Raw genomic sequence first — 27,948 nt, 5'->3', positions numbered from 1 at the left:
GCATGAGATGCGCTGATTCGTTCGTTCCTCACATACGCCGCTGACTTTGCTTGGTGTGTTTCCCGGCGGAGAGTTCCGGTGTCTGGTTAGGTCGAAGACCAAGGTGTGTATGCTGCCGCTTGTGCTTGACGCTCGTCCTGACATCATGTTGCTGGATAACGTTGCCCTCGTAGCGGCCGTCATTGGAACAGTGCTAACTCAAGGTACAAATAGTTGTAAATTGAAACATTTTTGACATCCATGACAATTCTTACGAATTTGCTACTTTTCATTTTGCCTTAATATGTAATAAGTTATCTTTTTTTTTAATGCTGTTTTTACCCCCACTGCAAGGCAGCGTATACGGTTGTTGAAGCGAGTGCAATATGCTCTCTGCTGTTGATGTCAGTGTCGTATGCTCTCGGCTGTTGATGCTAGGGTAGCATGCTCTCGGCTGTTGGTGCGAGGGTAACATGCTCTCGGCTGTTGATGCGAGGGTAGCATGCTCTCGGCTGTTGATGCGAGGGAAGCATGCTCTCTGCTGTTGATGTCAGTGTCCTATGCTCTCTGTCGTTGATGCTAGGGTAGCATGCTCTCGGCTGTTGATGCGAGGGTAGCATGCTCTTGGCTGTTGATGCGAGTATCCTATTGTCTCCGTCCAAACACAGGCTGTTCACTTCTCTTTTCACGTTCCACATTGACGTGGCAAAATAATGACAGATGGTTATTTATGGCGTTAATATCGCTTCTAGCGGTTTGTTATTCTCTTGAAAATGTTTCATACTACTACTCTGTTCGTTTTGGGGGGCACGGGGACCAGTCGTCTAAGGTGCCGCGATTCTCTGTACAGAGTTGCGTCCCTTGGGCACGCCAGAAACCTTTGATTATTGGTTCGAATCCCGGTTCGCGCCGATTATGTTACTAGGTTTGTCAGCACCATACCCGTGCTCGTCGGTTTCACCGAAGTGGTAAACGTCGGAGATCTGCATCACTTCGGGCTTTCCTCCAACATTAAGCCGACACGCCGCGAAATAACTGGAACACTGTTAAAAGCGGCGTTAAACCCAACTCACTCACACTATTCGTATCCCAACAGAGGTCTCGTAGATTTCAAAAATAGTTGTTGTTGATTTTGATTTTGTATATAATCATATCCAAATGAATGATATATCTTGTATTAGGAATAAGCATTGAATTTAGAGATCCTTGGCAAGCGTGATAACCTTTTTGTCATATAATGTCATTCTTCAATTCTAAGCTCGAAAGATCTCTTCCCATCTCTAAGAAAAATTACCTAAAATATTGCGAGTTTCCTTGAATGTGCGCACTAATATATATGACGTCCGAAGGTAAGTGCCGTATCAGTCGGACAGTGACAACATTCAATATAGTTCCAACAAACTACATATAGGCAAAACAGCAATTGCTTTCTACTTGCCTTTCGCGACAATCCATTGGTCTGCCCGATAGAGTTACTGCCCTTTATCAAAGGGAGGCTACTCTAACCCTAATCTGTTTGTCAGTCCAGTCATAACTTTACGAAGTGCTGTCAGTAGGACACACGGCGACAAAACGAATCAAGGGAACTATTCTGACATATTTTCGGCCAAATCCAACTGTTTCAATTTGTGGAAAGGTTACAAGCCACAGAGATCTACGAGCACAGATATGGAAAGTGATTCCGCTTGGCTAGTGTCGTCGCAAAATTGTTTCGCAATTCATATCTCAAAATGTGCCAAAACTCGTAAAATGCCTTAGCTACGTCACAGGTAGACACTTTTTTCAGTATATTATACTAAACTTTCGACAATGATAGGAATTATGCCAGTAGTTTCTCCAGATTCCCGATTGTTAATTCGGACTCGATCGCCGGATCACAAAGACGACGCCATGTTTGTTGTATACACTGAAAGTAGTCCCTACATGGGTATGATATATATATCGTTTTTATCCGTTTGCTTTATCCTGCCGAGAAACCTTCCTTGTATATGATCAATAATTTTATGTTGTAAAGATTTTGCAAACATGAAACTACTTTTTAAGTCGCATTTATATTGGTGGTGAAACGTCTCTGCATGTTTCGTAGGTTTTACATTTGTAATGACATAATTGACTTTTACGGTCGACAACTACACACAATGTATATAATAAATAGGATATTCCACGTGTCTCGCGATATATATATATATATACTTTGCCCCGTCACTCGGGTAAGTGTCACTTAGTGATATTTTTAGTAATGAGCTTCCTGCGTTATCTATTAGTTGTATTCAATAAAGTTTTGGAAGAAAGGCAGTGTCCAGAGCAATGGGTGATTGGGTTGTTCATCAGTTGCACAAAGGTGGTGACAAGGCACAGCCATATAACTATTGAGGTATCTGTTCATTGAACGTTATTGGTTGACCCGTATTCCTGCCCTGGTCGACCTATATTCCTACCTTGGTAGACCTGTATTCCTGACCTGGTTGACATGTATTTCTGCCCTGCTAGACACGTATTTCTGTCCTGATCGACCAGGATTCATGCCCTGCTAGACCTTTAGTACTGCCCTGTCTGACCTTTATTCCTGCCCTGGTTGACCTGTATCCCTGTCCTGGTAGACCTGTATTCCTTTCCTGGTTGACCTGTATCCCTGTCCTGGTAGACCTGTATTCCTTTCCTGGTTGACCTGTATTCCTGTCCTGGTAGACCTGTATTCCTTTCCTGGTTGACCTGTATCCCTGTCCTGGTAGACCTGTATTCCTTTCCTGGTTGACCTGTATTCCTGTCCTGGTAGACCTGTATTTCTGTCCTGGTTGACCTGTATTCCTGTCCTGGTAGACCTGTATTCCTGTCCTGGTAGACCTGTATTCCTTTCCTGGTTGACCTGTATTCCTGTCCTGGTAGACCTGTATTTCTGTCCTGGTTGACCTGTATTCCTGCCTTGGTAGACCTGTATTTCTGTCCTGGTTGACCTGTACTCCTGCCCTTGCCGACCTGTATTCCTGTACTGGTAGACCTGTATTCCTTTCCTGGTTGATCTGTATTCCTGTCCTGGTTGACCTGTATTTCTGTCCTGGTTGACCTGTATTTCTGTGCTGGTTGACCTGTATTCCTGCCCTTGTCGACCTGTATTCCTGTACTTGGAGACCTGTATTCCTTTCCTGGTTGACCTGTATTCCTGTCCTGGTTGACCTGTATTCCTGTACTGGTAGACCTGTATTTCTTGCCCCGACCGACCTGTATTCCTGCCCTGGCAGACCTGTATTCCTGTACTGGTAGACCTGTATTTCTTGCCCCGGCCGACCTGTATTCCTGCCTTGGCAGACCTGTATTCCTGCCCTGGCAGACCTGTATTCCTGTACTGGTAGACCTGTTTTCCTGCCCCGGCCGACCTGTATTTCTGCCCTAGTCGGCCTGTATTTCTGCCGTTGTCGACGTGTATTTCTGCCCTGGTAGACCTGTATTCCTGTCCTTGTCGGCCTGTATTCCTGTCTTTGTCGACGTATATTCCTATCCTGGTTGACCTGTATCCCTGTCCTTGTTGACCTGTATTTCTGCCGTTGTCGACGTGTATTCCAGCCCTGGTAGACCTGTATATCTGCCCTGGTCGACCTGTATTTCTGCCCTAGTCGGCCTGTATTTCTGCCGTTGTCGACGTGTATTTCTGCCCTGGTAGACCTGTATTCCTATCCTGGTAGACCTGTATTCCTATCCTGGTTGACCTGTATTCCTGTTCTTGTTGACCTGTATATCTGCCCTGGTCGACCTGTATTTCTGCCCTAGTCGGCCTGTATTTCTGCCGTATTCTGCCCTGGTAGACCTGTATTCCTTTCCTGGTTGATCTGTATTCCTGTCCTGGTCGACCTGTATCTCAGCCCTGGTAGACATGTATTCCTTTCCTGGTTGACCTGTATTCCTGCCCTGGTAGACCTATATTCCTGTCCTTGTCGACGTGTATTCCTGCCCTGGTAGACCTATATTCCTGCCTTGCCGACCTGTATTCCTGTACTGGTAGACCTGTATTTCTTGCCCCGGCCGACCTGTATTCCTGCCCTGGCAGACCTGTAGTCCTGTACTGGTAGACCTGTTTTCCTATCCCGCCCGACCTGTATTTCTGCCCTGGTCGACCTGTATTTCTGCCCTAGTCGGTCTGTACTTCTGCCGTTGTAGACCTGTATTTCTGCCCTGGTAGACCTGTATTCCTGTCCTGGCTGACCTGTATTTCTGTCCTGGTTGACCTGTATTCCTGTCCTTGTCGACGTGTATTCCTGCCGTGGTAGACCTATATTCCTGCCTTGGTAGACCTGTATTTCTGTCCTGGTTTACCTGTATTCCTGCCTTGGTAGACCTGTATCCCTGTCCTTGTTGACCTGTATTTCTGCCGTTGTCGACGTGTATTCCAGCCCTGGTAGACCTGTATATCTGCCCTGGTCGACCTGTATTTCTGCCCTAGTCGGCCTGTATTTCTGCCGTTGTCGACGTGTATTTCTGCCCTGGTAGACCTGTATTCCTATCCTGGTAGACCTGTATTCCTATCCTGGTTGACCTGTATTCCTGTTCTTGTTGACCTGTATATCTGCCCTGGTCGACCTGTATTTCTGCCCTAGTCGGCCTGTATTTCTGCCGTATTCTGCCCTGGTAGACCTGTATTCCTTTCCTGGTTGATCTGTATTCCTGTCCTGGTCGACCTGTATCTCAGCCCTGGTAGACATGTATTCCTTTCCTGGTTGACCTGTATTCCTGCCCTGGTAGACCTATATTCCTGTCCTTGTCGACGTGTATTCCTGCCCTGGTAGACCTATATTCCTGCCTTGCCGACCTGTATTCCTGTACTGGTAGACCTGTATTTCTTCCCCCGGCCGACCTGTATTCCTGCCCTGGCAGACCTGTAGTCCTGTACTGGTAGACCTGTTTTCCTATCCCGCCCGACCTGTATTTCTGCCCTGGTCGACCTGTATTTCTGCCCTAGTCGGTCTGTACTTCTGCCGTTGTAGACCTGTATTTCTGCCCTGGTAGACCTGTATTCCTGTCCTGGCTGACCTGTATTTCTGTCCTGGTTAACCTGTATTCCTGTCCTTGTCGACGTGTATTCCTGCCGTGGTAGACCTATATTCCTGCCTTGGTAGACCTGTATTTCTGTCCTGGTTTACCTGTATTCCTGCCTTGGTAGACCTGTATCCCTGTCCTTGTTGACCTGTATTTCTGCCGTTGTCGACGTGTATTCCAGCCCTGGTAGACCTGTATATCTGCCCTGGTCGACCTGTATTTCTGCCCTAGTCGGCCTGTATTTCTGCCGTTGTCGACGTGTATTTCTGCCCTGGTAGACCTGTATTCCTATCCTGGTAGACCTGTATTCCTATCCTGGTTGACCTGTATTCCTGTTCTTGTTGACCTGTATATCTGCCCTGGTCGACCTGTATTTCTGCCCTAGTCGGCCTGTATTTCTGCCGTATTCTGCCCTGGTAGACCTGTATTCCTTTCCTGGTTGATCTGTATTCCTGTCCTGGTCGACCTGTATCTCAGCCCTGGTAGACATGTATTCCTTTCCTGGTTGACCTGTATTCCTGCCGTGGTAGACCTATATTCCTGCCTTGGTAGACCTGTATTTCTGTCCTGGTTGACCTGTATTCCTGCCTTGGTAGACCTGTAATTCTGTCCTGGTTGACCTGTATTCCTGCCGTTGCCGACCTGTATTCCTGCCGTTGCCGACCTGTATTCCTGCCGTTGTCGACCTGTATTCCTGCAGTTGTCGACCTGTATTCCTGCCGTTGTCGTCCTGTATTCCTGCCGTTGTCGACCTGTATTCCTGCCGTTGCCGACCTGTATTCCTGCCGTTGTCGACCTGTATTCCTGCCGTTGTCGACCTGTATTCCTGCCGTTGTCGGCCTGTATTCCTGTCTTTGTCGACGTATATTCCTATCCTGGTTGACCTGTATTCCTGTCCTTGTTGACCTGTATTTCTGTCCTGGTTGACCTGTATTCCTGTCCTTGTCGACGTGTATTCCTGCCGTGGTAGACCTATATTCCTGCCTTGGTAGACCTGTATTTCTGTCCTGGTTGACCTGTATTCCTGCCTTGGTAGACCTGTATTTCTGTCCTGGTTGACCTGTATTCCTGCCGTTGTCGACCTGTATTCCTGCCGTTGCCGACCTGTATTCCTGCCTTGGCAGACCTGTATTCCTGCCCTGGCAGACCTGTATTCCTGTACTGGTAGACCTGTTTTCCTGCCCCGGCCGACCTGTATTTCTGCCCTAGTCGGCCTGTATTTCTGCCGTTGTCGACGTGTATTTCTGCCCTGGTAGACCTGTATTCCTGTCCTTGTCGGCCTGTATTCCTGTCTTTGTCGACGTATATTCCTATCCTGGTTGACCTGTATCCCTGTCCTTGTTGACCTGTATTTCTGCCGTTGTCGACGTGTATTCCAGCCCTGGTAGACCTGTATATCTGCCCTGGTCGACCTGTATTTCTGCCCTAGTCGGCCTGTATTTCTGCCGTTGTCGACGTGTATTTCTGCCCTGGTAGACCTGTATTCCTATCCTGGTAGACCTGTATTCCTATCCTGGTTGACCTGTATTCCTGTTCTTGTTGACCTGTATATCTGCCCTGGTCGTCCTGTATTTCTGCCCTAGTCGGCCTGTATTTCTGCCGTATTCTGCCCTGGTAGACCTGTATTCCTTTCCTGGTTGATCTGTATTCCTGTCCTGGTCGACCTGTATCTCAGCCCTGGTAGACATGTATTCCTTTCCTGGTTGACCTGTATTCCTGCCCTGGTAGACCTATATTCCTGTCCTTGTCGACGTGTATTCCTGCCCTGGTAGACCTATATTCCTGCCTTGCCGACCTGTATTCCTGTACTGGTAGACCTGTATTTCTTGCCCCGGCCGACCTGTATTCCTGCCCTGGCAGACCTGTAGTCCTGTACTGGTAGACCTGTTTTCCTATCCCGGCCGACCTGTATTTCTGCCCTGGTCGACCTGTATTTCTGCCCTAGTCGGTCTGTATTTCTGCCGTTGTCGACCTGTATTCCTGCCGTTGTCGACCTGTATTCCTGCCGTTGTCGACCTGTATTCCTGCCGTTGTCGACCTGTATTCCTGCCGTTGCCGACCTGTATTCCTGCCGTTGTCGACCTGTATTCCTGCCGTTGTCGACCTGTATTCCTGCCGTTGTCGGCCTGTATTCCTGTCTTTGTCGACGTATATTCCTATCCTGGTTGACCTGTATTCCTGTCCTTGTTGACCTGTATTTCTGTTCTGGTCGACCTGTATTTCTGCCCTTTTCGGCCTGTATTTCTGCCGTTGTCGTCCTTTATTCCTGCCGTTGTCGACGTATATTCCTGTCCTGGTGGAACTGTATTCCTGTCGTGATAGACCCGTATTCCAGCCCTGGTAGACCTGTATATCTGCCCTGGTCGACCTGTATTTCTGCCCTAGTCGGCCTGTATTTCTGCCGTTGTCGACGTGAATTTCTGCCCTGGTAGACCTGTATTCCTTTCCTGGTTGACCTGTATTCCTGTCCTGGTTGACCTGTACTCCTGTCCTTGTCGACGTGTATTCCTGCCCTGGTAGACCTATATTCCTGTCCTGGTAGACCTGTATTTCTGTCCTGGTTGACCTGTATTCCTGCCCTTGCCGACCTGTATTCCTGTACTGGTAGACCTGTATTTCTTGCCCCGGCCGACCTGTATTCCTGCCCTGGTCGACCTATATTCCTACCCTGGTGGACCTGTATTCCTGACCTGGTTGACATGTATTTCTGCCCTGCTAGACATGTATTTCTGTCCTGATCGACCAGGATTCATGCCCTGCTAGACCTTTAGTACTGCCCTGTCTGACCTTTATTCCTGCCCTGGTTGACCTGTATCCCTGTCCTGGTAGACCTGTATTCCTTTCCTGGTTGACCTGTATTCCTGTCCTGGTAGACCTGTATTTCTGTCCTGGTAGACCTGTATTCCTTTCCTGGTTGACCTGTATTCCTGTCCTGGTAGACCTGTATCCCTGTCCTGGTAGACCTGTATTCCTTTCCTGGTAGACCTGTATTCCTGTCCTGGTAGACCTGTATCCCTGTCCTGGTAGACCTGTATTCCTTTCCTGGTTGACCTGTATTCCTGTCCTGGTAGACCTGTATTTCTGTCCTGGTAGACCTGTATTCCTTTCCTGGTTGACCTGTATTCCTGTCCTGGTAGACCTGTATCCCTGTCCTGGTAGACCTGTATTCCTTTCCTGGTTGACCTGTATTCCTGTCCTGGTAGACCTGTATTTCTGCCGTTGTTGACCTGTATCCCTGTCCTGGTTGACCTGTATTCCTTTCCTGGTTGACCTGTATTCCTGTCCTGGTAGACCTGTATTTCTGTCCTGGTTGACCTGTATTCCTGCCCTTGCCGACCTGTATTCCTGTACTGGTAGACCTGTTTTTTTGGCCTTGCCGACCTGTATTTCTGCCTTGGCAGACCTGTATTCCTGCCCTGGCAGACCTGTATTCCTGTACTGGTAGACCTGTTTTCCTGCCCCGGCCGACCTGTATTTCTGCCGTTGTCGACGTGTATTTCTGCCCTGGTAGACCTGTATTCCTTTCCTGGTTGACCTGTATTCCTGTCCTGGTTGACCTGTATTCCTGTCCTTGTCGACGTGTATTCCTGCCTTGGTAGACCTATATTCCTGCCTTGGTAGACCTTTATATCTGTCCTGCTTGACCTGTACTCCTGTCCTTGCCGACCTGTATTCCTGTACTGGTAGACCTGCATTTCTTGCCCCGGCCGACCTGTATTCCTGCCCTGGCAGACCTGTATTCCTGTACTGGTAGACCTGTTTTCCTGCCCCGGCCGACCTGTATTTCTGCCCTAGTCGGCCTGTATTTCTGCCGTTGTCGACGTGTATTCCTATCCTGGTTGATCTGTATTCCTATCCTGATTGACCTGTATTCCTGTCCTGGTTGACCTGTATTCCTGTCCTGGTTGACCTGTATTCCTATCCTGGTTGACCTGTATTCCTGTCCTGGTTGACCTGTATTCCTGTCCTTGTCGACGTGTATTCCCGCCGTTGTCAACGTGTATTTCTGCCCTGGTAGACCTATATGCCTGCCCTTGTAGACCTGTATTCTTGTCCTGGTTGACCTGTATTCCTGTCCTGGCTGACCTGTATTCTTGTCCTTGTTGACCTGTATTCCTGTCCTGAATGACCTGTATTCCTGTCATTGTAGACCTGTATATCTGCCCCGGCCGACCTGTATTCCTGTCCTGGTTCACCTATATTTCTTGCCCCGGCCGACTTGTATTCCTGCCCTGGTCGACCTGTATTTCTGCCCCAGTCGGCGTGTATTCCTGCCCTGGTATACCTGTATTCCTTCCCTGGTTGACCCCTATTCCTGCCCTGGTGGACCTGTATTTCTGCCGTTGTCGACCTGTATTCTTCCGTTGTCGACCTGTATTCCAACCGTTGTCGACCTGTTTTCCTGTCCTGCTTTACCTGTATTCCTGTCCTGGTTGACCTGCATTCCTGTCCTGGTCGACCTGTATTCCTGTCGTTGTCGACCTGTATTCCTGTCCTGGTGGAATTGTATTCCTGTTCTGATAGACCCCTATTCCAGCCCTGGTGGACCTGTATATCTGCCCTGGTCGACATGTATATCTGCCGTTGTCGGCCTGTATTCCTGCCGTTGTCGACATGTATTCCTGCCCTGGAAGACCTGTATTCCTGCCCTGGTGGACCTGTATTGCTGCCCTGGTGGACCTGTATTCCTGCCCTGGAAGACCTGTATTCCTGCCCAGATGGACCTGTATTTCTGCCCTTGTGGTGCTGTATTCCTGCCGTTGTCGCCCTGTATTCCTGTCCTGGTTCTTAACTCAGTTACACCTGCATGTTTACAACTCCATAAAACATTTTCAATGATACCGGCCACTGTTCCCAGGCCTGACAATCACTAAAGATCCTGGCCAAAAGCAAAAAAGCAAACGCAATTAGTAGAAAGACAATATATGCACTGCACGAAAAGTACCCCACAATTGATATTAGATGTATTATTTTAAATACCATGTAAATAGTCCATAGATGGCAATCATCATTGTCATTGACGTGTGTTCCAAGTTGAAGACATGGAACAGTACAACTTTAAGATGAAGGTCCTCTGTGCTCAATATATTGTATGTCACCATTAGAGCCCCAAACCGACTGGCATCGTCGTCCAATGGAAGCTATCAGATCCCGAATTGTGGCCTGGAGAATGTTAACCCAATCTGCCTGCAGTGATTGCGCCACTGTCTGTGGTTGTTGCTGACGTGCTCGCAGTCGTTGATCCAGTGCATCCCTTAATGTTCGATTGGGTTTAAATCTGGAGATCTGGAGGGCCATGGCAGGACCTGCATGTTGTGATTCCTGAAAAAAGTTTCCTGTTGTCAGTTTTGTGGTGTGCAGTCGGGCGTTGTCCTATTATAAAATGACGTTCGCTTGTTGCATAATAGAAAGATCGTGTGGGCGAGGAATCTCATCCGAGTAATGCGTCTGTTCTACCAGTGTAGGAGATGGCAGCCCACATCATCACACTACCACCACCATATCTGTCAATTCCCTGTATGCATATGCGTGCATAACGTTCCCCGCTCCGCCTGCAAACATGACGTCTACCATCCGCACGGCGAAGCATAAAACGTGACTCGTCGCGAAACCAAACTTGTCCCCATCGCAGTTGTGGCCAAACTCTGTGACCTTAACACCATTGACGTCACAGGTCCGTCAAAATGATACCTGGTCGTCTAACGCCAATGCCTTCAGCGCGTAAAAGGTTCCTGACTCTCGGGGCTAATAGGAGGTTGTGGAGGTGGTTGTTCCACGTAAGTGACGTAGGGTATGACTCTGTCCTGTGCTCTAGTAGTGATATGTGGTCCACCGGATCTGGGAAGGTCATGTGTTGTCCCGTGTGTCTCATAACGGTTCCACAGTCGTGTAATGGTGCTGGGTGCTACGTGAAAAAACCTGGCTACAGCTGAAGATGATTATCTTGTTTGCAGGCGGCCGACGGCGTTGTTGCGTTGGGCTTCCATCGTGGCATGTGCCCGCCGTTCTCTTGATGTACGATTGTGATGGCATGCACATGAAGCCCCACTGTTTATATACCCCAGCAAGTTATGTTGCACGTGCATGTTATTGTGATGTGTTTCGGCGCCAGGTTCTCACGCGATTGTGTTTTTGCAATTTTTCCATCTTTTCACCAAATTTCTGCAGTACCTCATTTTTTCCACATAAATAAATCCCATGCAGAAATGATCGATTCATTGTTGTTTTCAATTCTGTATGGATTTGTAATTTTGTATCGGCAAATATTTACGATTTTGCAACTTTTGCGTGTCTGCGTGTTTTCAACTTACTTTTAACAAATCCGCAGTGCAAGCTAACAGTGATCAATCAATCAATGTATTATATTGTATTTTGGGAAATTCCGCTGATCATTCCTCCCTTGTTGCGCTGTCACGTACATATTATGAACATGTAATACACTTACCACATAAGACCTGGGTGTATAAGCCAATCTTAGATTAAATATGACCCAAGAAACGATAAAAGCCACATTGGAACCTTTGTCAGGTAATCTGGTTGGTGCTACCTCCACTTATACAAAAGTCCAGAAATAGTTCAGAAATAGGCTTCACACATCGTACCCATGTCGGGAATCGAACCTGGGTTTTCAGCATGATAAGCGAACGCTTTAACAACTAGGCTACCCCACTGCCCCTCTGAGCAACACGTAAACAAATACACAGGACCATGAAACACAGATGACAATAAGGGAGTAGTCATTGTTGTATCATATAAGATATACTGAACAACAAAAGTTCCTGTGACATTGTATAAGATTTAATGCAAAGTTATGTTTTTTACCAAATATGAAACAATTTCGGTTTGCAACAGATAAAAGACTCCTGTAAGTGTTCAAATGGTTTAATTTTCCATACTGACTTAAAAAAAAGCTAAATTTCATAAAAAACATGAACATGCCAAAATGTCAATTTACAAATCAATAGCGTGTGTGTCCACCTCTGGTTGCGATGCAAGCAACACATCTTCGTCTCATGGAATGGACCAGGCGTCGCACAAAGTCCTGTGGGATATCTGTCCATATCTGCTGGAGCATGTTTCGAAGTTCCTGGAGTGTCTGTGGAACACGTGGTTGACGTCGAAGGCGCCGATCCATCTCATCCCACATGTGCTCGATTGGTGAGAGATCAGGGGAGCGAGCCGGCCAGGGGATGACATTCACCTTGTTTTGTTGAAGAGAATCCTGAACAAGTCGAGCAATTTGAGGCCGGGCGTTGTCATGTTGAAAGGTAATGCCTGGGCCCTGACGACGCAAAAACGGTAGAACAACAGGGCCGATGATCTCGTCGCGGCAGCGCTGTCCATTGAGATTTCCCTCTACTACTATCAAACGGGTCCTCTGTAATCCCACCCCATACTATAACGCTGCCGCCCCCGAACCGATCTTCTTCCATGACACAATGATTCACGTAACGTTCACCTCGACGTCGGTACACTCGAATCCGTTCATCGCTGTCGCTGAGGTGAAAAGGAGACTCGTCAGAGAATAGAACTTGTCCCCACTGCATGTCCGTCCAGCGTAGACGCTGTCTGCACCACCGTAGACGTGCTTGACGGTGGTTTCCTGTCAACATGAGTCTTCTTGCGACAATCCCTGTACATCTGAGGCGGCGACGTACGGTCTGTGAAGATATTCGTCGAAAGCCAGGGATGCTTCTTGCAGTCACTGTTGCTGGCTGGAATCGATTTCGTAGGTGTATTGTTCGAATCCAGTTGTCTTGTCGATTATTGGTTACGCGTGGCCTGCCACTCCGAGGATAGTCTCTGACTGCATTCGTCTGTTGCCAACGTTGCCATAAACACCAAATGGTGTTCCGGGACGTTAAATTGTCTTGCAACATTACGTTGACTCGATCCTGCTTCAAGCATACCAATGGCTCGCAGACGCTCATTTTCGGACAGACCTGGCATTTCGTAATGTTGAATAATTGCGTAATTGTGTTGTTTTTCTGAGTGGTTGTTGTCAGCACGTTGCTAAACAATGCATATGGAATCCCGTTAACGCTCATGTTTTTATACCCATTCTTGGGTTGTGAAATGCATGGGGCTTGCATAAAAGTCAACTTTTGCATGGAATGCATGTTTTTCTGTAGCAGCTGAGTTTTTGTGACTTGATTCCATACATGTACTACAATATTGAAAACCAAACTTTACTTGTTTAAAATACACTAAAATATTGCTGTCACAGGAACTTTTGTTGTTGAGTATAGTTGCCTGAAAAATAAGGATCCTTGTTTGTTTTGAGTATAATGACCAATTATACCGCCATTATTGCAAACTAATACGTACACGTATTTGCTGTATACCAAAGGACATTACTGTACATACACAATTACTGAAATGGTTTGTGTTTATTATGCCACGCCCAAATGAGGTTTTGCAGGGGATGAAGAAACGTGGTTCGTCCTTCACATCTCGTTTCCGGAGCATCACTCATAAACCATGCAATATCTCTTCATGCAACTTCCGAGTCACATCAACTGCCTCTGTGGTCTAGTGGTAGAACGTCCGCTCGGGGAGCGGAAGGTCCGGGGATCGATCCCCCGCCGCGTCATAAAAAAACACGTGATTAGATGATACTTGTTGTCACCCTGTCTGGCGCTCGGCATTGAGGGTCTAAATCAAGGACTAGTCGGCTCAGTGAGCTAGCACTATAAATTTGGCATGAGTCCGGACAAGTACAAGCAGCCACACACACACACACACACACACACACACACACACACTGGCATCAGTCCGGACTAGTACAAGCAGCCACACACACACACACACACACTGGCATCAGTCCGGACTAGTACAAGCAGCCACACACACACACACACACACTGGCATCAGTCCTGACTAGTACAAGCAGCCACACACACACACACACACACTGGCATCAGTCCGGACTAGTACAAGCAGTCACACACACACGCTATATAAGTGCAATACTCTTGGACGCGACGTTAAACTCCATTCCACATGACCTCCTTGTCACATCAGGCACACACTGAACTGGAGCCTTGTGCTATTCAGGGAGGATTTTTCTGCGTTTCCATGGCAACAAGCTGACTTCAAACGAGGGTAAGGATCGTTTCCAGATTATTCATACACGGTTTTTCATTTTCAACTGGTGGATTTTGCTATTAAGGTGTTATATTTAAATTGTACGTTAACAAGTTGAACTGAAGTTCAAGTGAGGGTTGCATTTTGCGGTTTAGTCATGTGTCATAATGTCAGTTGTATTCAAAAAATCCTTTGTTACAATGACGTATATCACGTATACATTGTTTGATTTATGCATACATCTAAACGGCTGTAATCTGAACAAGGGGATCAATCAACAATACCCCCTATTATTGATTTATCCCCTTGTTCAGATTACAGCCGATAGTTGATAATATACAATACCGATAAGCTATGGCAAAATAAGGCTTCATTTACAGCCTCAAATATATCAAATGGTTTTTTTAATATTATAGGTCTATTGTCATGACATTGTTACATGGCATGATTAAATATCAAGCTATAAAACACCGACATGGTCCGAATCAATAGCACTCGTCATGTCATCCACGCCACCAGAAATCCGAACACACGTACACTGCAAAGAGACCTCTTTTCATTCAACTATAACCATCGGGTATTCCCAAACATCAGATGGCTACGCGATAAATTGCAAATAAACATTGAAGAACGCAGCGTGGTTTATTTCACGATATCACATTGTCCTGTCACATTGACGTCATTTGTTGTGATTCGAACGTGCGCGCGCAACTTGATGACATCGTATGTTCGACGACGTTATTTTTGAGAGGGGAGTTTTTGGAGATGTTCCCCATAGAGGTAGCAGGGCAGCGCAGATAAACGCGATGGCCGAACGATCGCATCCCAAACCGGGAGAGACATGACAATCGCTATTGGGAGAAAAGGGAGAGGTAATCGGTATTGTAGCCCCCATGAAGAACTATATCAAATGAATACAATAGCCATTTACAAATGTTATATTTGGGATAACACGTTCTGAGTAAAGTGCCTTTCTCCTTACCACCTTCTGTCTTCACCTCCTTGGCTATTGGTCAAGCTGGCGGTAGGCTCGAGCACCGAGAACTAATGTATCAACAGGAATATCTACCCCTGGAAACAGCACTAACGGTACAACACAATTGTTTCAATAACAAATGAAACAAGTCCTGGAATTAAACCACCATCTGAAACCACCATCCCTCTGCTAAAGAATAGCTTTAAATGACGATATTGAAGCACAGCTACTTGGGAAGGCTGTCTCCCCCAAACCATATTCTCTTGACGCCCATAGCTTTGAAAGAATGGAATACATTCCGCTTTCTCGCTATCTTTGCGCCTCCGATCTCCTCCTCTGTGCCTCCGATCTCCTCCCTGCCTCCGATCTCCTCCTCCCTGCCTCCGATCTCCTCCTCCCTGCCTCCGATCTCCTCCTTCGTCCCATGTTCACCTGGACGGATTAAACACTACAAGACGGTGGATTTTATTACCTAAATATGATACTTGAACAAACTGAATTTTCGAGAACATGTGAGTAGCGTCACCACTGACGTCAACGTCAAACGGTTGTTTTTATATTAAATATATAAACACGTGTTTGTAACAGTAATCACCAGTGTATTGTGTGTACAAGATACGTTCCCGACTTCAATCAGTTATCGCGTCAATGAAATAGGCGATCTTTTTGTTCCAAAGGGCAATAACTCTCCTTTTGAAATGATATAAGTTACACATATTGACTTATTCACTCAGGCGGTTGGGTAGCCTAGTGGTTAAAGCGTTCGCTTGTCATGCCGACGACCCGGGTTCGATTCCGACATGGGCACAATGTGTGAAGCCCATTTCCGGTGTCCCCCGCCGTGATATTGCTGGAATATTGGTAAAAGCGGCGTAAAACATTACTCACTCACTCAGGCAAGGTATATTTGTCCTTAAATTGTTCATTCAATATAAACTAACGGGCAAAAGAAACGCCAACAAACAATTTTCGGGTCTGAAACAAAACAGACGCACATTTTAGTAAAAGTTGATGTTTTATTATTAAAAAAAAACAATTATTCCAAAACGGTATTTGAAAATGACAAGATCAAAAACCATGTACTTAAAGTTCTGCCGACACGTTTATCATGCCAGATGCATTGTCCTGTATTCGATCACACCCGCAGAAACGACGTCGATTTCTTTTAAAGACCCGTGCTACACACATGGCCTTGTATCGGATGTGACCCCCTCCAGCAACGATGCAGGCCCTAACACGACGTCGAACTGAGTACACGAGTCTCCCCACATCCTGATTAGGGATCCTACGCCATTCTTCCTGCAGGGCAATTGCCAAGGCTCCCCTCGTCAATGGCGGCTGTTGACGTTTCCGAGTCCTGCGTCCAAGTTGGTCCCAGAGGTGGTCCGGTGATCTGGCTGGCCACTGTAATACGGTCACGTTGTTGGCGTTCAGAAAGCGGCAAGTGACTCGAGCTGTATGAGGGGTGGCGTTGTCCTGCTGAAACAGCGTCCGTGGGTGTCGTTGCAGGAAAGGCAGTACCACAGGCGGCAAAACCTCATCAATGTAATGACATGCAGTGAGATTTCCGTCGGTGATGACCAGATCTGTCTTCTGGTCCCCGCAGATGCCACCCCAGACCATGACACTACCACCTCCATAAGGCTCCACTTCTTGGACGCAAAAACATGCCGTCCGTTCACCACGTCGTCGGTAGATTCGAACCCGCCCACCAGACTTGAAGAGCTGGCACCAACTCTCTGGACTTAATACCGGTCTTCCTGTGGGGTCGCGACCTTGGGTCTTCCAGTCCTCCGCAAGTCTGCAGAACTGCCAGTTTTCCTGTGACGTGTGACAAGTCTGGCGATGGTGCACTTGAAGCAGCCCTGGCAACGTGCTCCTGCGTCGCTCCCATTTGCAACATACCGATGGCTCCCCCCCCCCCCCCCCCCCCTCCCCACCCCCCCACCCCCTGCTCTGCGGTTAGTCGAGGCATGTTCGTTGTTTTAATCGGTTTATGTGATGAGAGAGTACAATCCTGCTCATGGTTTATACCAGAATTTCATACGGGTAACTTTGTGCACATTTTGCAATTTTCAGTGATTAAATTCACTTTTCTCGCAAATCACGAGAAGCACGTGCACATGTTCACAGGGAATAGGTAAGTTAAATTTAATTAATAATTGCATTTCAGCTATGTGTTTCCAACTGTTTTCGTGCTGTTTGGCAAATTTGTTGAAAACTGACGACCATTATTTATTTGGTGACGTTTCTTTTGCCCGCTAGTTTACATATTGCCTGACAAATAGGACTGGATTGTAGACATAAATTAGACTGCATAATATAATCTCCAATTGATTCTCGAAACATGAAAGAATACTATTGTCCTTTTTATGTTACTTATCTTTATTTACATAACATGCAGTTCAGCAACAGATAATGACTGCTAAAATGTCATGCATGTGTACAAGTATAACAAGATATCATATAAAATAATTATAGCAATATAATTTTCTTAAATGTTTTTATATTACAAAAGGTCATGACAATATAAATCTTTTATTTATCATATTGAAATATATCCTGCATTTATGCATGCAGGCCCCCCTGCTGAATTGGTATAAAAATCCACATCAACGGCTGTTCATACGGTCCTTATAACGGCAGTAGAGGTGGTGACAGAATGCCAAGACTGAATGCAGCTCAACGGAACAACGCCATTGGGAGATTACAAGCTGGAGCAACTCAGCAAGAAGTGGCCAGGCACTTTGGCGTAACCAGACAGACAATCTCCGCACTGTGGACCCGATACAACAACACCAACAGAGTTGACGACAGACCAAGGTCAGGAAGACCAAGGGTGACAACCAAAGCGCAAGATCGATACATCCGACTGCGACACCTCCGAGACCGCACTACCACAGCCACGTCTACAACCACACAGATCCCTGGGGTACGCAGAATATCAGATCAAACGGTACGCAACAGACTGAGGGAGGCTGGACTTTTTGCGGACGTCATGTATTGACCCCACGTCATCTGGCGGACCGTCTGCTTTGGTGCCAACATAGGGTTAGATGGGCACGTACAAGGTGGAGAAATGTACTGTTTACTGACGAGTCCCGTTTCCTACTCACACGTGCTGATGGGCGCGCACGTGTCTACAGACGTCGGGGTGAACGTTACGCCCCCAACAATGTGCAGCAGGTTGTCCCATTTGGCGGCGGGAGTGTCATGGTATGGGCCGGAATTCATCACGGTGGTAGGACGCCTCTCGTGCATGTGGCAGGTGCATTGACAGGTGTGCGTTATAGAGACTTGATCCTACAGCCTTACGTTCTTCCTCACGTCAACGTTCATGGCGGACAGTTCCAGCAGGACAACGCCCGACCGCATATTGCACGTGTTTGTCAGGACTTCTTACAGCACAACAACATCCAGACATTACCGGTCACCAGATTTGTCCCCGATTGAGCATCTGTGGGACGAGTTGGATCGACGTGTTCGCAGAAGGAATCCACCGCCCCAAACACTTCCGGCGCTTCTTGATGCACTTCAGCATGAATGGCAGCAGACCCAGCGTGTTATTGACAACTTGATTGCATCTATGGGTCGTCGGTGTCAAGTGGTGATTGATGCACGTGGTGGCACAAACGATACTGACATTGTCTGTGCCCCTGTGACATTAACTGTATCGTGTACGTGTGTCTGTCTAGGTGACACGATTAATGTTTTGAACATTGTGTACATTGATCTTCAAACAGTGTTTCAATTTTGGTTTCTGTGTCCTATTTTGAAACAATCGCATTATATTCCATTTTGAAAGTCAGTGTCAAGTTTCTTTTTTTGAAGAGTATATAATCATGGCAGTATTTTGCAACAAACAGACACCATTCATCCATAAAATCCTTTTATACAACATGCACCACTTAACCAGAAATGGGGTTCACACATCACACATTGTACTCATGTAGGGATCCGAGTCCGGGTCTTCGGTGTGTCTAGCGAACTCTTTACCCGCTAGGCCACCCCCACCGGCCCCTCCCCGGGAAGCCAGTGTTTAGTAATAAAGCCACCTATACATACACTTAGGTAATGTTTGTGCTCTTTCTTCTTCAGGACACGCCTCTGACAACATCGCCTTGGGTAAAGCAACAACCCAGAGTTCAACATGGCGGAACTTTGTCCCTGGGCTTGGCGTTGACGGCAACACTGGGCAGCATCTGTTCCGTGACAATTGCACTCATACGCTGGACACGGGCGAGTTCCAGCCGTGGTGGCGGGTGGACCTCGGGGCGGACTATGCGGTGGACAGTGTGAGGATCACCAACAGGGTGGACTGTTGCGGTGAGGCTGATGTACATTATTGTGCGATTTCTATAGTGCCCGACCCAACCTTTCTACTGCGAGGCCTTTCTTGTATCCGCCTTCTCTATTGTACGACATCTCTAGTATCGGTCTTTTCTGTTTTGCGACCTCTATACTGTCCGACCTCCTATTGTACGATCTGAGTAGTGCCCGACCCGTCCTTTCTATTGTGAGACCGCCTCCGTGGGCTTGTGGTAGAGCGGCCGCCCGGAGAGCGGAAGGTCCGGGGTTCGATCCCCGGCCGCGTCATCCCAAAAGACGTTAAAAGATGGTACTTGTTGTTGGCATTAAGGGCTAAAACAAGGACTGGTCGGCTCGGAGTCAGTATACTGTGTCTGAGTGGGGCATGTTAAACTGCGGCATGGTATCTCAGTGGGCTAGCACTATAAATCGGCATCAGTCCGGACTAGTACAAGCAGCCACACACACACACACAAGTGCATGCACGTCGCTATATAAGTGCAATAATCTTGGACGAGACGTTAAACTCAATTTCACCAAATTCACCTTACCTCACCTCACCTTTCTATTGGGAGACCCTTCTTGTATCCGCCTCTCTATAGTACGATATCTCTGGTATCGGTCTTCTCTGCCGTGCGACCTCTATAGTGCCCAACCTCTCTATTGCATGATCTGAGTAGTACCCGACCCGTCCTTTCTTGTATCAACCTTCTCTATTGTGCGACCTCTATAGTACCCCTCCACAGTGAGACCTTTCTAATATCCATTTTTTTATTTATGCGACCACTCTAGTATCCGTCCTCTCTATTTTGCGACCTCTCCAGTGTCTGTCCTCACTATTGTGCGAATTTCTAAGATTCGTCTCTTCTATTGTGGGAACCCTCTTGTTTTGTCTCCTTTATTGGGAGACCTCTCTTATACCCGTCTCCTCCAGTTTGTACCTGGGCAGATTGTGTAGCGAACGAATTGATTAGAGAAAAGTCAATATCTTCACAATGTAAAATCCAATGCAAGTATAAATGCGTCTTCCTGTACTGTGTTGACCACCAAGGAGTATTGTTCTTACAATTATACAGACAGGACATGTTAGCTGGTTTGAAACATTGTCCGTCACGTCTGTGTATTGACCTTCTAAGAATATTGATCTCAAATACCCGAATTCATCACATCCTCAAGCAGCAATGTTACAAAAACGCGGATCCGTCTGTCATACACCTAAGGTATCTCTTGAATTTCATCTCTTTGTTGCGATCCTGTTCCAGCTCAAAGATTGGCCAATTTCAATGTGAGCGTTGGGCAAAATGCCGGCAGCCTCGTGCACTACCAACTGTGTTATTTCCACAACGGGCACTACGGCACAACGACAAAGTCCATCGTCTGTGACTCCAGGCCTGTAGGACGCTATCTGAAGATTCAGCTGACTGAGTTTGAACGCCTCACACTGTGCGAGGTGGCCGTGTATGGAGCTCTTGGTATATGCAACCTCCCTAGTATCCCCTTTCCGTTGTTGCGACCTTTCTTGTATCTGTCCTCACTATTGTACGACCTCTGTAGCACAAGTCCTCACTATTGTGCGACCTCTTTAACATCCGTCCTCACTATTGATGACCTCTATAGTATCAGTCCTCACTATTGTACGACCTCTATAGTATCTGTCCTCACTATTGTACGACCTCTATAGTATCTGTCCTCACTATTGTACGACCTCTATAGTATCTGTCCTCACTATAGTACGACCTCTATAGCATCCGTCCACACTATTGTACGACCTCTGTAGCATCCGTCCTCACTATTGTACGACCTCTGTAGCATCCGTCCTCACTATTGTACGACGTCTATAGTATCTGTCCTCACTATTGTACGACCTCTGTAGTATCTGTCCTCACTATTGTACGACCTTTATAGCATCCGTCCTCACTATTGTACGACCTTTATAGCATCCGTCCTCACTATTGTACGACCTCTGTAGCATCCGTCCTCACTATTGTGCGACCATTTTAACATCCGTCCTCACTATTGATGACCTCTGTAGGATCAGTCCTCATTATTGTACGACCTCTATAGTATCAGTCCTCACTATTGTATGACCTCTAAAGCATCCGTCCCTCTATTGTACGACCTCAATCGTATCCGTCCTCACTATTGACGACCTCTATAGTATCCGTCCTCACTATTGATGACCTCTATAGCATCCGTCTTCACCATTGTACGACTTCTATAGCATCCGTCCTCACAATTGTATGACCTGTTTAGTATCCGTCCTCTCTACTTTGTAACGCCTATAGTACCCGTTTATCACAACTGTACGACCTCTCTAGTATCAGTTTATTCCATTGTATGAACCCTCTAGTATCCTTCCTCTCCATTTTGCGACCTCTCTAGTATCAGTGCTCTCTATATTGCGACCTCTCTCGTGTCAGTGCTATCTATTTTGTTACCTCTATAATATCAGTGCTCTCTATTTTGCGACCTGTCTAATATCAGTGCTCTCTATTCTGCGACCTCTCCAGTATCAGTGCTCTCACAGACAAAATGTTCATCTACCTTCAAATTATGTTGAATCTATGTTTCAGCTTCGTACGCCAATTCTCCGTCATCAGAACCGTTATCATCGACACTTTCAAGCTCCCTACTAATGTCATCGTACACAACATCACCGACGACATATGATCAAGCGGTCAGGTCACACGTGTCTTCAGCAACTTCGGAGATATTACAGACGGATCCCCTGGCTGACACTGACGTCCCCACGACAGGTATAAAAACATCCTTCCTACATCACGACAGTCCCTCTATCACACACACGCTGCATGGCACAGAAACCAGTATACAACCGAGTTTCGCTTCAACCCATTAAACCACAAGTCCAATAACTCCGCAGTTACTGGACATGACGTCACAGGCACGTGACGACACTACATACGTAGAGTTGTCTACCTTTGAGAGCAGCCATTTTCAAACCTCTCGTCTTCGTATTCTCTTTTGTCCGACCTCTTCCGGATCCAACCTTTCTATTTTATTGTGCGACATCATATCTGCCCTCTCTTTTGTACGATATATCTTGGCTATTGTACGGCCGATCTCGTATCTGTCCCCACTATTGTACAACCTCTCTAGTATTCGCCTCCCCTATTGTTGGACTTCCCTATTGTATGACGTTTCTATCATTCGCACACACTTGTATACAACGTCTCTAGTTTCCTACACTTGGCCGTTAGGACTTGGTTGACGACACAGTGACGATAGGACTGGTATTGCCTACTGAAACTTTGGAACTGGTATTGCCTACTGAAACTTTGGGACTGGTATATCCTACTGAAACTTTGGGACTGGTATTGACTACTGAAACTTTGGGACTGGTATTGACTACTGAAACATTGGAACTGGTATTGACTACTGAAACTTTGGGACTGGTATTGACTACTGAAACATTGGAACTGGTATTGACTACTGAAACTTTGGGACTGGTATTGACTACTGAAACATTGGTTCTGCTTGTGTGCTGGAGATGAGAATCCCACTGTGACTGCTTGTATGTATGCTGGAGATGCGAATCCCACTGTGGATGACTGTTTGAATGGTGTGAGATGAGAATCCCATTGTGGGTGACTGCTTTTGTGATGGAGATGAGAATCCCACTATGGATGATTGCTTGAATCGTGTAGACGAGATTTCCTCTATAACAGTTTCTATGGTGGATACGAGAATCCCACGGTAACTGCTTCTATGATGGAGACGAGAATCCCACTGTGACAGCTTGTATGGTAGAGATGAGAATCCTATTGTGACTGCTTGTATGGTAGAGATCAGAATCCCATTGTGACTGCTTGTAAGATGGAGACGAGAATCCCACTGTGACTGCCTGTAAGGTGGAGATGAGAATCCCACTGTGACTGCTTGAATATTGGAGACGAGAATCACACTGTGACTGCTTGTATGGTAGAGATGAGAATCCCAATGTGACTGCTTAATTGATGGAGACGAGAATCCCACTGTGACTGCTTGGATGGTGGAGACGAGAATCCCACTGTGACAGCTTGTATGGTGGAGACGAGAATCCCACTGTGACTGCTTGAATGGTGGAGACGAGAATCCCACTGTGACTGATTGACTGGTGGAGACGAGAATCCCACTGTGACAGCTTGTATGGTAGAGATGAGAATCCCACTGGGACTGCTTGAATGGTGGAGACGAGAATCCCACTGTGACTGATTGACTGGTGGAGACGAGAATCCCACTGTGACAGCTTGTATGGTAGAGATGAGAATCCCACTGGGACTGCTTGAATGAGGAAGACGAGAATCCCGCTGTGACTGCTTGTATGGTAGAGATGAGAATCCCACTGTGACTGCTTGAATGATGGAGACGAGAATCCCACTGTGACTGCTTGTATGGTAGAGATGAGAATCCTATTGTGACTGCTTGTATGGTAGAGATCAGAATCCCATTATGACTGCTTGAATGATGAAGACGAGAATCCCACTGTGTCTGCTTGTGTGGTAGAGATGAGAATCCCACTGGGACTGCTTGAATGATGAAGACGAGAATCCTATTGTGACTGCTTGTATGGTAGAGATCAGAATCCCATTGTGACTGCTTGAATGATGAAGACGAGAATCCCACTGTGACTGCTTGTATGGTAGAGATGAGAATCCCACTGTGACTGCTTGAATGATGGAGACGAGAATCCCACTGTGACAGCTTGTATGGTGGAGACGAGAATCCCATTGTGATAGCTTGAACAGTGGAGACGATAATCCCACTGTGACTGCTGGTAAGGTGGAGACGAGAATCCCACTGTGACTGCTTGTATGGTGGAGACGAGAAACCCACTGTGACTGCTTGTATGGTGGAGACGAGAATCCCACTGTGACTGTTTGTATGGTGGAGACGAGAATCCCATTGTGACTGCTTGTATGGTGAAGAGGAGAATCCCATTGTGACTGCTTGTATGGTGGAGACGAGAATCCCACTGTGGGTGATTTCTTGAATCGTGGAGACGAGAATTTCTCTGTGACAGCTTATATGGTGGAGACGAGAATACCACTGTGACTGCTTGTATGGCGGAGACGAGAATCCCATTGTGACTGCTTGTAAGGTAGAGATGAGAATCCCACTGTGACTGCTTGTAAGGTGGAGACGAGAATCCCACTGTGACTGATTGACTGGTGGAGACGAGAATCCCACTGTGACAGCTTGTATGGTAGAGATGAGAATCCTATTGTGACTGCTTGTATGGTAGAGATGAGAATCCCACTGTGACAGCTTGACTGGTGGAGACGAGAATCCCACTGTGACAGCTTGTATGGTAGAGATGAGAATCCTATTGTGACTGCTTGTATGGTAGAGATGAGAATCCCACTGTGGATGATTTCTTGAATCGTGGAGACGAGAATTTCTCTGTGACAGCTTATATGGTGGAGACGAGAATACCACTGTGACTGCTTGTATGGCGGAGACGAGAATCCAACTGTGACTGCTTGTAAGGTGGAGACGAGAATCTCACTGTTACTGCTTATAAGGTGGAGACGAGAATCCCACTGTGACTGATTGAATATTGGAGAAGAGAATCCCACTGTGACTGCTTGTATGGTAGAGATGAGAATCCCACTGTGACTGCTTGAATGATGGAGACGAGAATCCCACTGTGACTGCTTGTATAGTGGAGACGAGAATCCCACTGTGACTGCTTGTATGGTGGAGACAAGAATCCCACTGTGACTTCTTGTAAGGTGGAGACGAGAATCCCACTGTGACTGCTTGAATGGCGGAGACGAGAATCCCATTGTGACTGCTTGTAAGGTGGAGATGAGAATCCCACTGTGACTGCTTGAATATTGGAGACGAGAATCACACTGTGACTGCTTGTATGGTAGAGATGAGAATCCCACTGTGACTGCTTGAATGATGGAGACGAGAATCCCACTGTGACTGCTTGGATTGTAGAGACGAGAATCCCACTGTGACTGCTTGTATGGTAGAGACGAGAATCCCACTGTGACTGCTTGTAAGGTGGAGACGAGAATCCCACTGTGACTGCTTGAATGGCGGAGACGAGAATCCCATTGTGACTGTTTGAATGATGGAGACGAGAATCCCACTGTGACTGCTTGTAAGGTGGAGACGAGAATCCCACTGTGGATGATTTCTTGAATCGTGAAGTGAGATTTTCTCGGTGACAGCTTGTATGGTGGAGACGAGAATCCCACTGTGACTGCTTGTATGGTGGAGACGAGAATCCCATTGTGGCTGCTTGTAAGGTGGAGACGAGAATCCCACTGTGACTGCTTGTAAGGTGGAGACGAGAATCCCACTGTGACTGCTTGTAAGGTGGAGACGAGAATCCCACTGTGGATGATTTCTTGAATCGTGGAGACGAGATTTTCTCTGTGACAGCTTATATGGTGGAGACGAGAATCCCACTGTGACTGCTTGTATGGCGGAGACGAGAATCCCATTGTGACTGCTTGTAAGGTGGAGACGAGAATCCAACTGTGACTGCTTATAAGATGGAGACGAGAATCCCACTGTGACTGCTTTTAAGGTGGAGACGAGAATCCAACTGTGGATGATTTCTTGAATCGTGGAGACGAGATTTTCTCTGTGACAGCTTGTATGGTGGAGACGAGAATCCGACTGTGACTGCTTGTATGGTGGAGACGAGAATCCCACTGTGGCTGTTTGAATGGAGGAGGCGAGAATCTAACTGTGTTCCACTGCTTGTGTGGTGGAGATGAGAATCCCCCTTTGGATGATTGCTAGAATCGTGTAGACGAGAATTCCTCTTTGACAGCTGGTATGGTGGAGACGAAAATCCGACTGTGGGTGCCTGCTTTTGTGCTGGAGATAAGAATCCCACTGGATGATTGCTTGAATCGTTTTGACGAGAATTCCTCTAGGACAGCTTGTATGGTTGAGATGAGAAACCCACTGTGCCTGCTTGTATGGTGGAGGTGAGAATCCCACAGTGACTGTTTGTATGGTGGAGATGAGAATCCCACTGTGACTGTTTGTATGGGGGAGATGAGAATCCCACTGTGACTGTTTGTATGGGGGAGATGAGAATCCCTCTGTGGCCACTGCTTGAATGGTGGAAATAAGAATCCCACTTTGGATGTCTGCTGGTGTGATGGAGATGAGAATCCCTCTGTGGCCCCTGCTTGAATGGTGGAAATATGAATCCCACTGTGGATGACTGCTGGTGTGATGGAGATGAGAATCCCTCTGTGGCCACTGCTTGAATGGTGGAAATAAGAATCCCTCTGTGGCCACTGCTTGAATGGTGGAAATAAGAATCCCTCTGTGGGCCACTGCTTGAATGGTGGAAATATGAATCCCACTGTGGATGACTGCTGGTGTGATGGAGATGAGAATCCCTCTGTGGGCCACAGCTTTTATGGTGGACTGAAGCAGTGGAGGTGACCACATGTGATCCTTGTTGTTAATGAGACACACTGCTGTGTGTACACAGAGGATTCGTGTGGCACATCAGCCAAGTCAGGTGCACCGCAGTTACATGCATTAAGTCCTGATGATCCTGTTTCAAGTCACTTTCCAATGCTGTTTTGGTAGTAGGCGTCTTCATATTGCGTTAATCTGTGTTTCAGATTTGTACATCGATTCTCCAACATCAACGTTTTCAAGCGCCCCCCTAACGTCATCTTACTCGACATCAACGACGACACACGATCAAGCGGTCAGTTCACACGTGTCTTCAGCGACTTCGGAGATATTGCAGACGGACCCCCTGGCTGACACTGAGGTCCCCACGACAGGTATAAAAACATCCTTCCTACACCACGACAGTCCCTCTATCACAGACACGCTGGATGACACAGAAACCAGTATACAACCGAGTTTCGCTTCAACCCATTATACCACTAGTCCAATAACTCCGCAGTTACTGGACATGATGTCACAGGCACGTGACGACACTACAAACATAGAGTTGTCTACCTTTGAGAACAGCCATTTTCAAACCGGTCACCCAACGGCTTCTGTGACTGCATCTACGCCTGGTTCGTCGGTCGTTGCAGAAAGATTTTGTCTATGCCGATGCAAGATATTGTTCCCACACACTAGTGCATTATTAGAAGAACTGGATGTCGAGATTAAGAAGAGGCTTCTCCTTTCAGCCACAAATACTTCAAGTTACATTCGAAGTAAACGAAGCGCAAAAAATGTAAAACCTAGCGAACAATATATTGGCCTCTTTGGCATGTTTTTAATTTCATTTGTCTCTGCTTTAGTTGTACTGCCTGATGTAGTAGGCCTGTTTCGATTTTTGTGTGGGCGCCAAGGAAGAAACTGATCACGTGGGTACCGTTATACAAAGCGATCTTAGCGCTAAGGCGATCGTAACTCCCATACCTTAACATAGACTTACGTCAGTCGTAGCGCTAAGGCGATCGTAACTCCCATACCTTAACATAGATTTACGTCAGTCGTAGCGCTAAGGCGATCGTAACTCCCATACCTTAACATAGACTTACGTCAGTCGTAGCGCTAAGGTGATCGTAACTCCCATACCTTAACATAGACTTACGTCAGTCGTAGCGCTAAGGCGATCG

At 46.9% G+C, this 27,948-nt stretch overlaps 1 protein-coding gene across 1 annotated transcript; it reads left to right on the top strand.

Annotated features, from left to right (window-relative positions):
• On the top strand, nucleotides 1-27,812 carry LOC124115948 (uncharacterized protein PB18E9.04c-like). The gene is made up of 5 exons (XM_046477127.2): nucleotides 1-203; nucleotides 19,169-19,396; nucleotides 20,641-20,850; nucleotides 21,952-22,134; nucleotides 26,986-27,812. The coding sequence occupies exons 1-5, from the start codon at nucleotides 110-112 to the stop codon at nucleotides 27,687-27,689; spliced, it is 1,419 nt and encodes a 472-aa protein (XP_046333083.2). The 5' UTR covers nucleotides 1-109; the 3' UTR covers nucleotides 27,690-27,812.
• The last annotated feature ends 136 nt before the right edge of the window (nucleotides 27,813-27,948 follow it).

This window comes from Haliotis rufescens, unplaced genomic scaffold (genome assembly GCF_023055435.1).
Source record: "Haliotis rufescens isolate VD_foot unplaced genomic scaffold, xgHalRufe1.0.p SCAF_56, whole genome shotgun sequence".
Lineage (NCBI taxonomy): Eukaryota > Metazoa > Mollusca > Gastropoda > Lepetellida > Haliotidae > Haliotis > Haliotis rufescens.
Note: the sequence above shows the minus strand (reverse complement) of the source record. Positions and strands in the feature narration are given on the sequence as shown.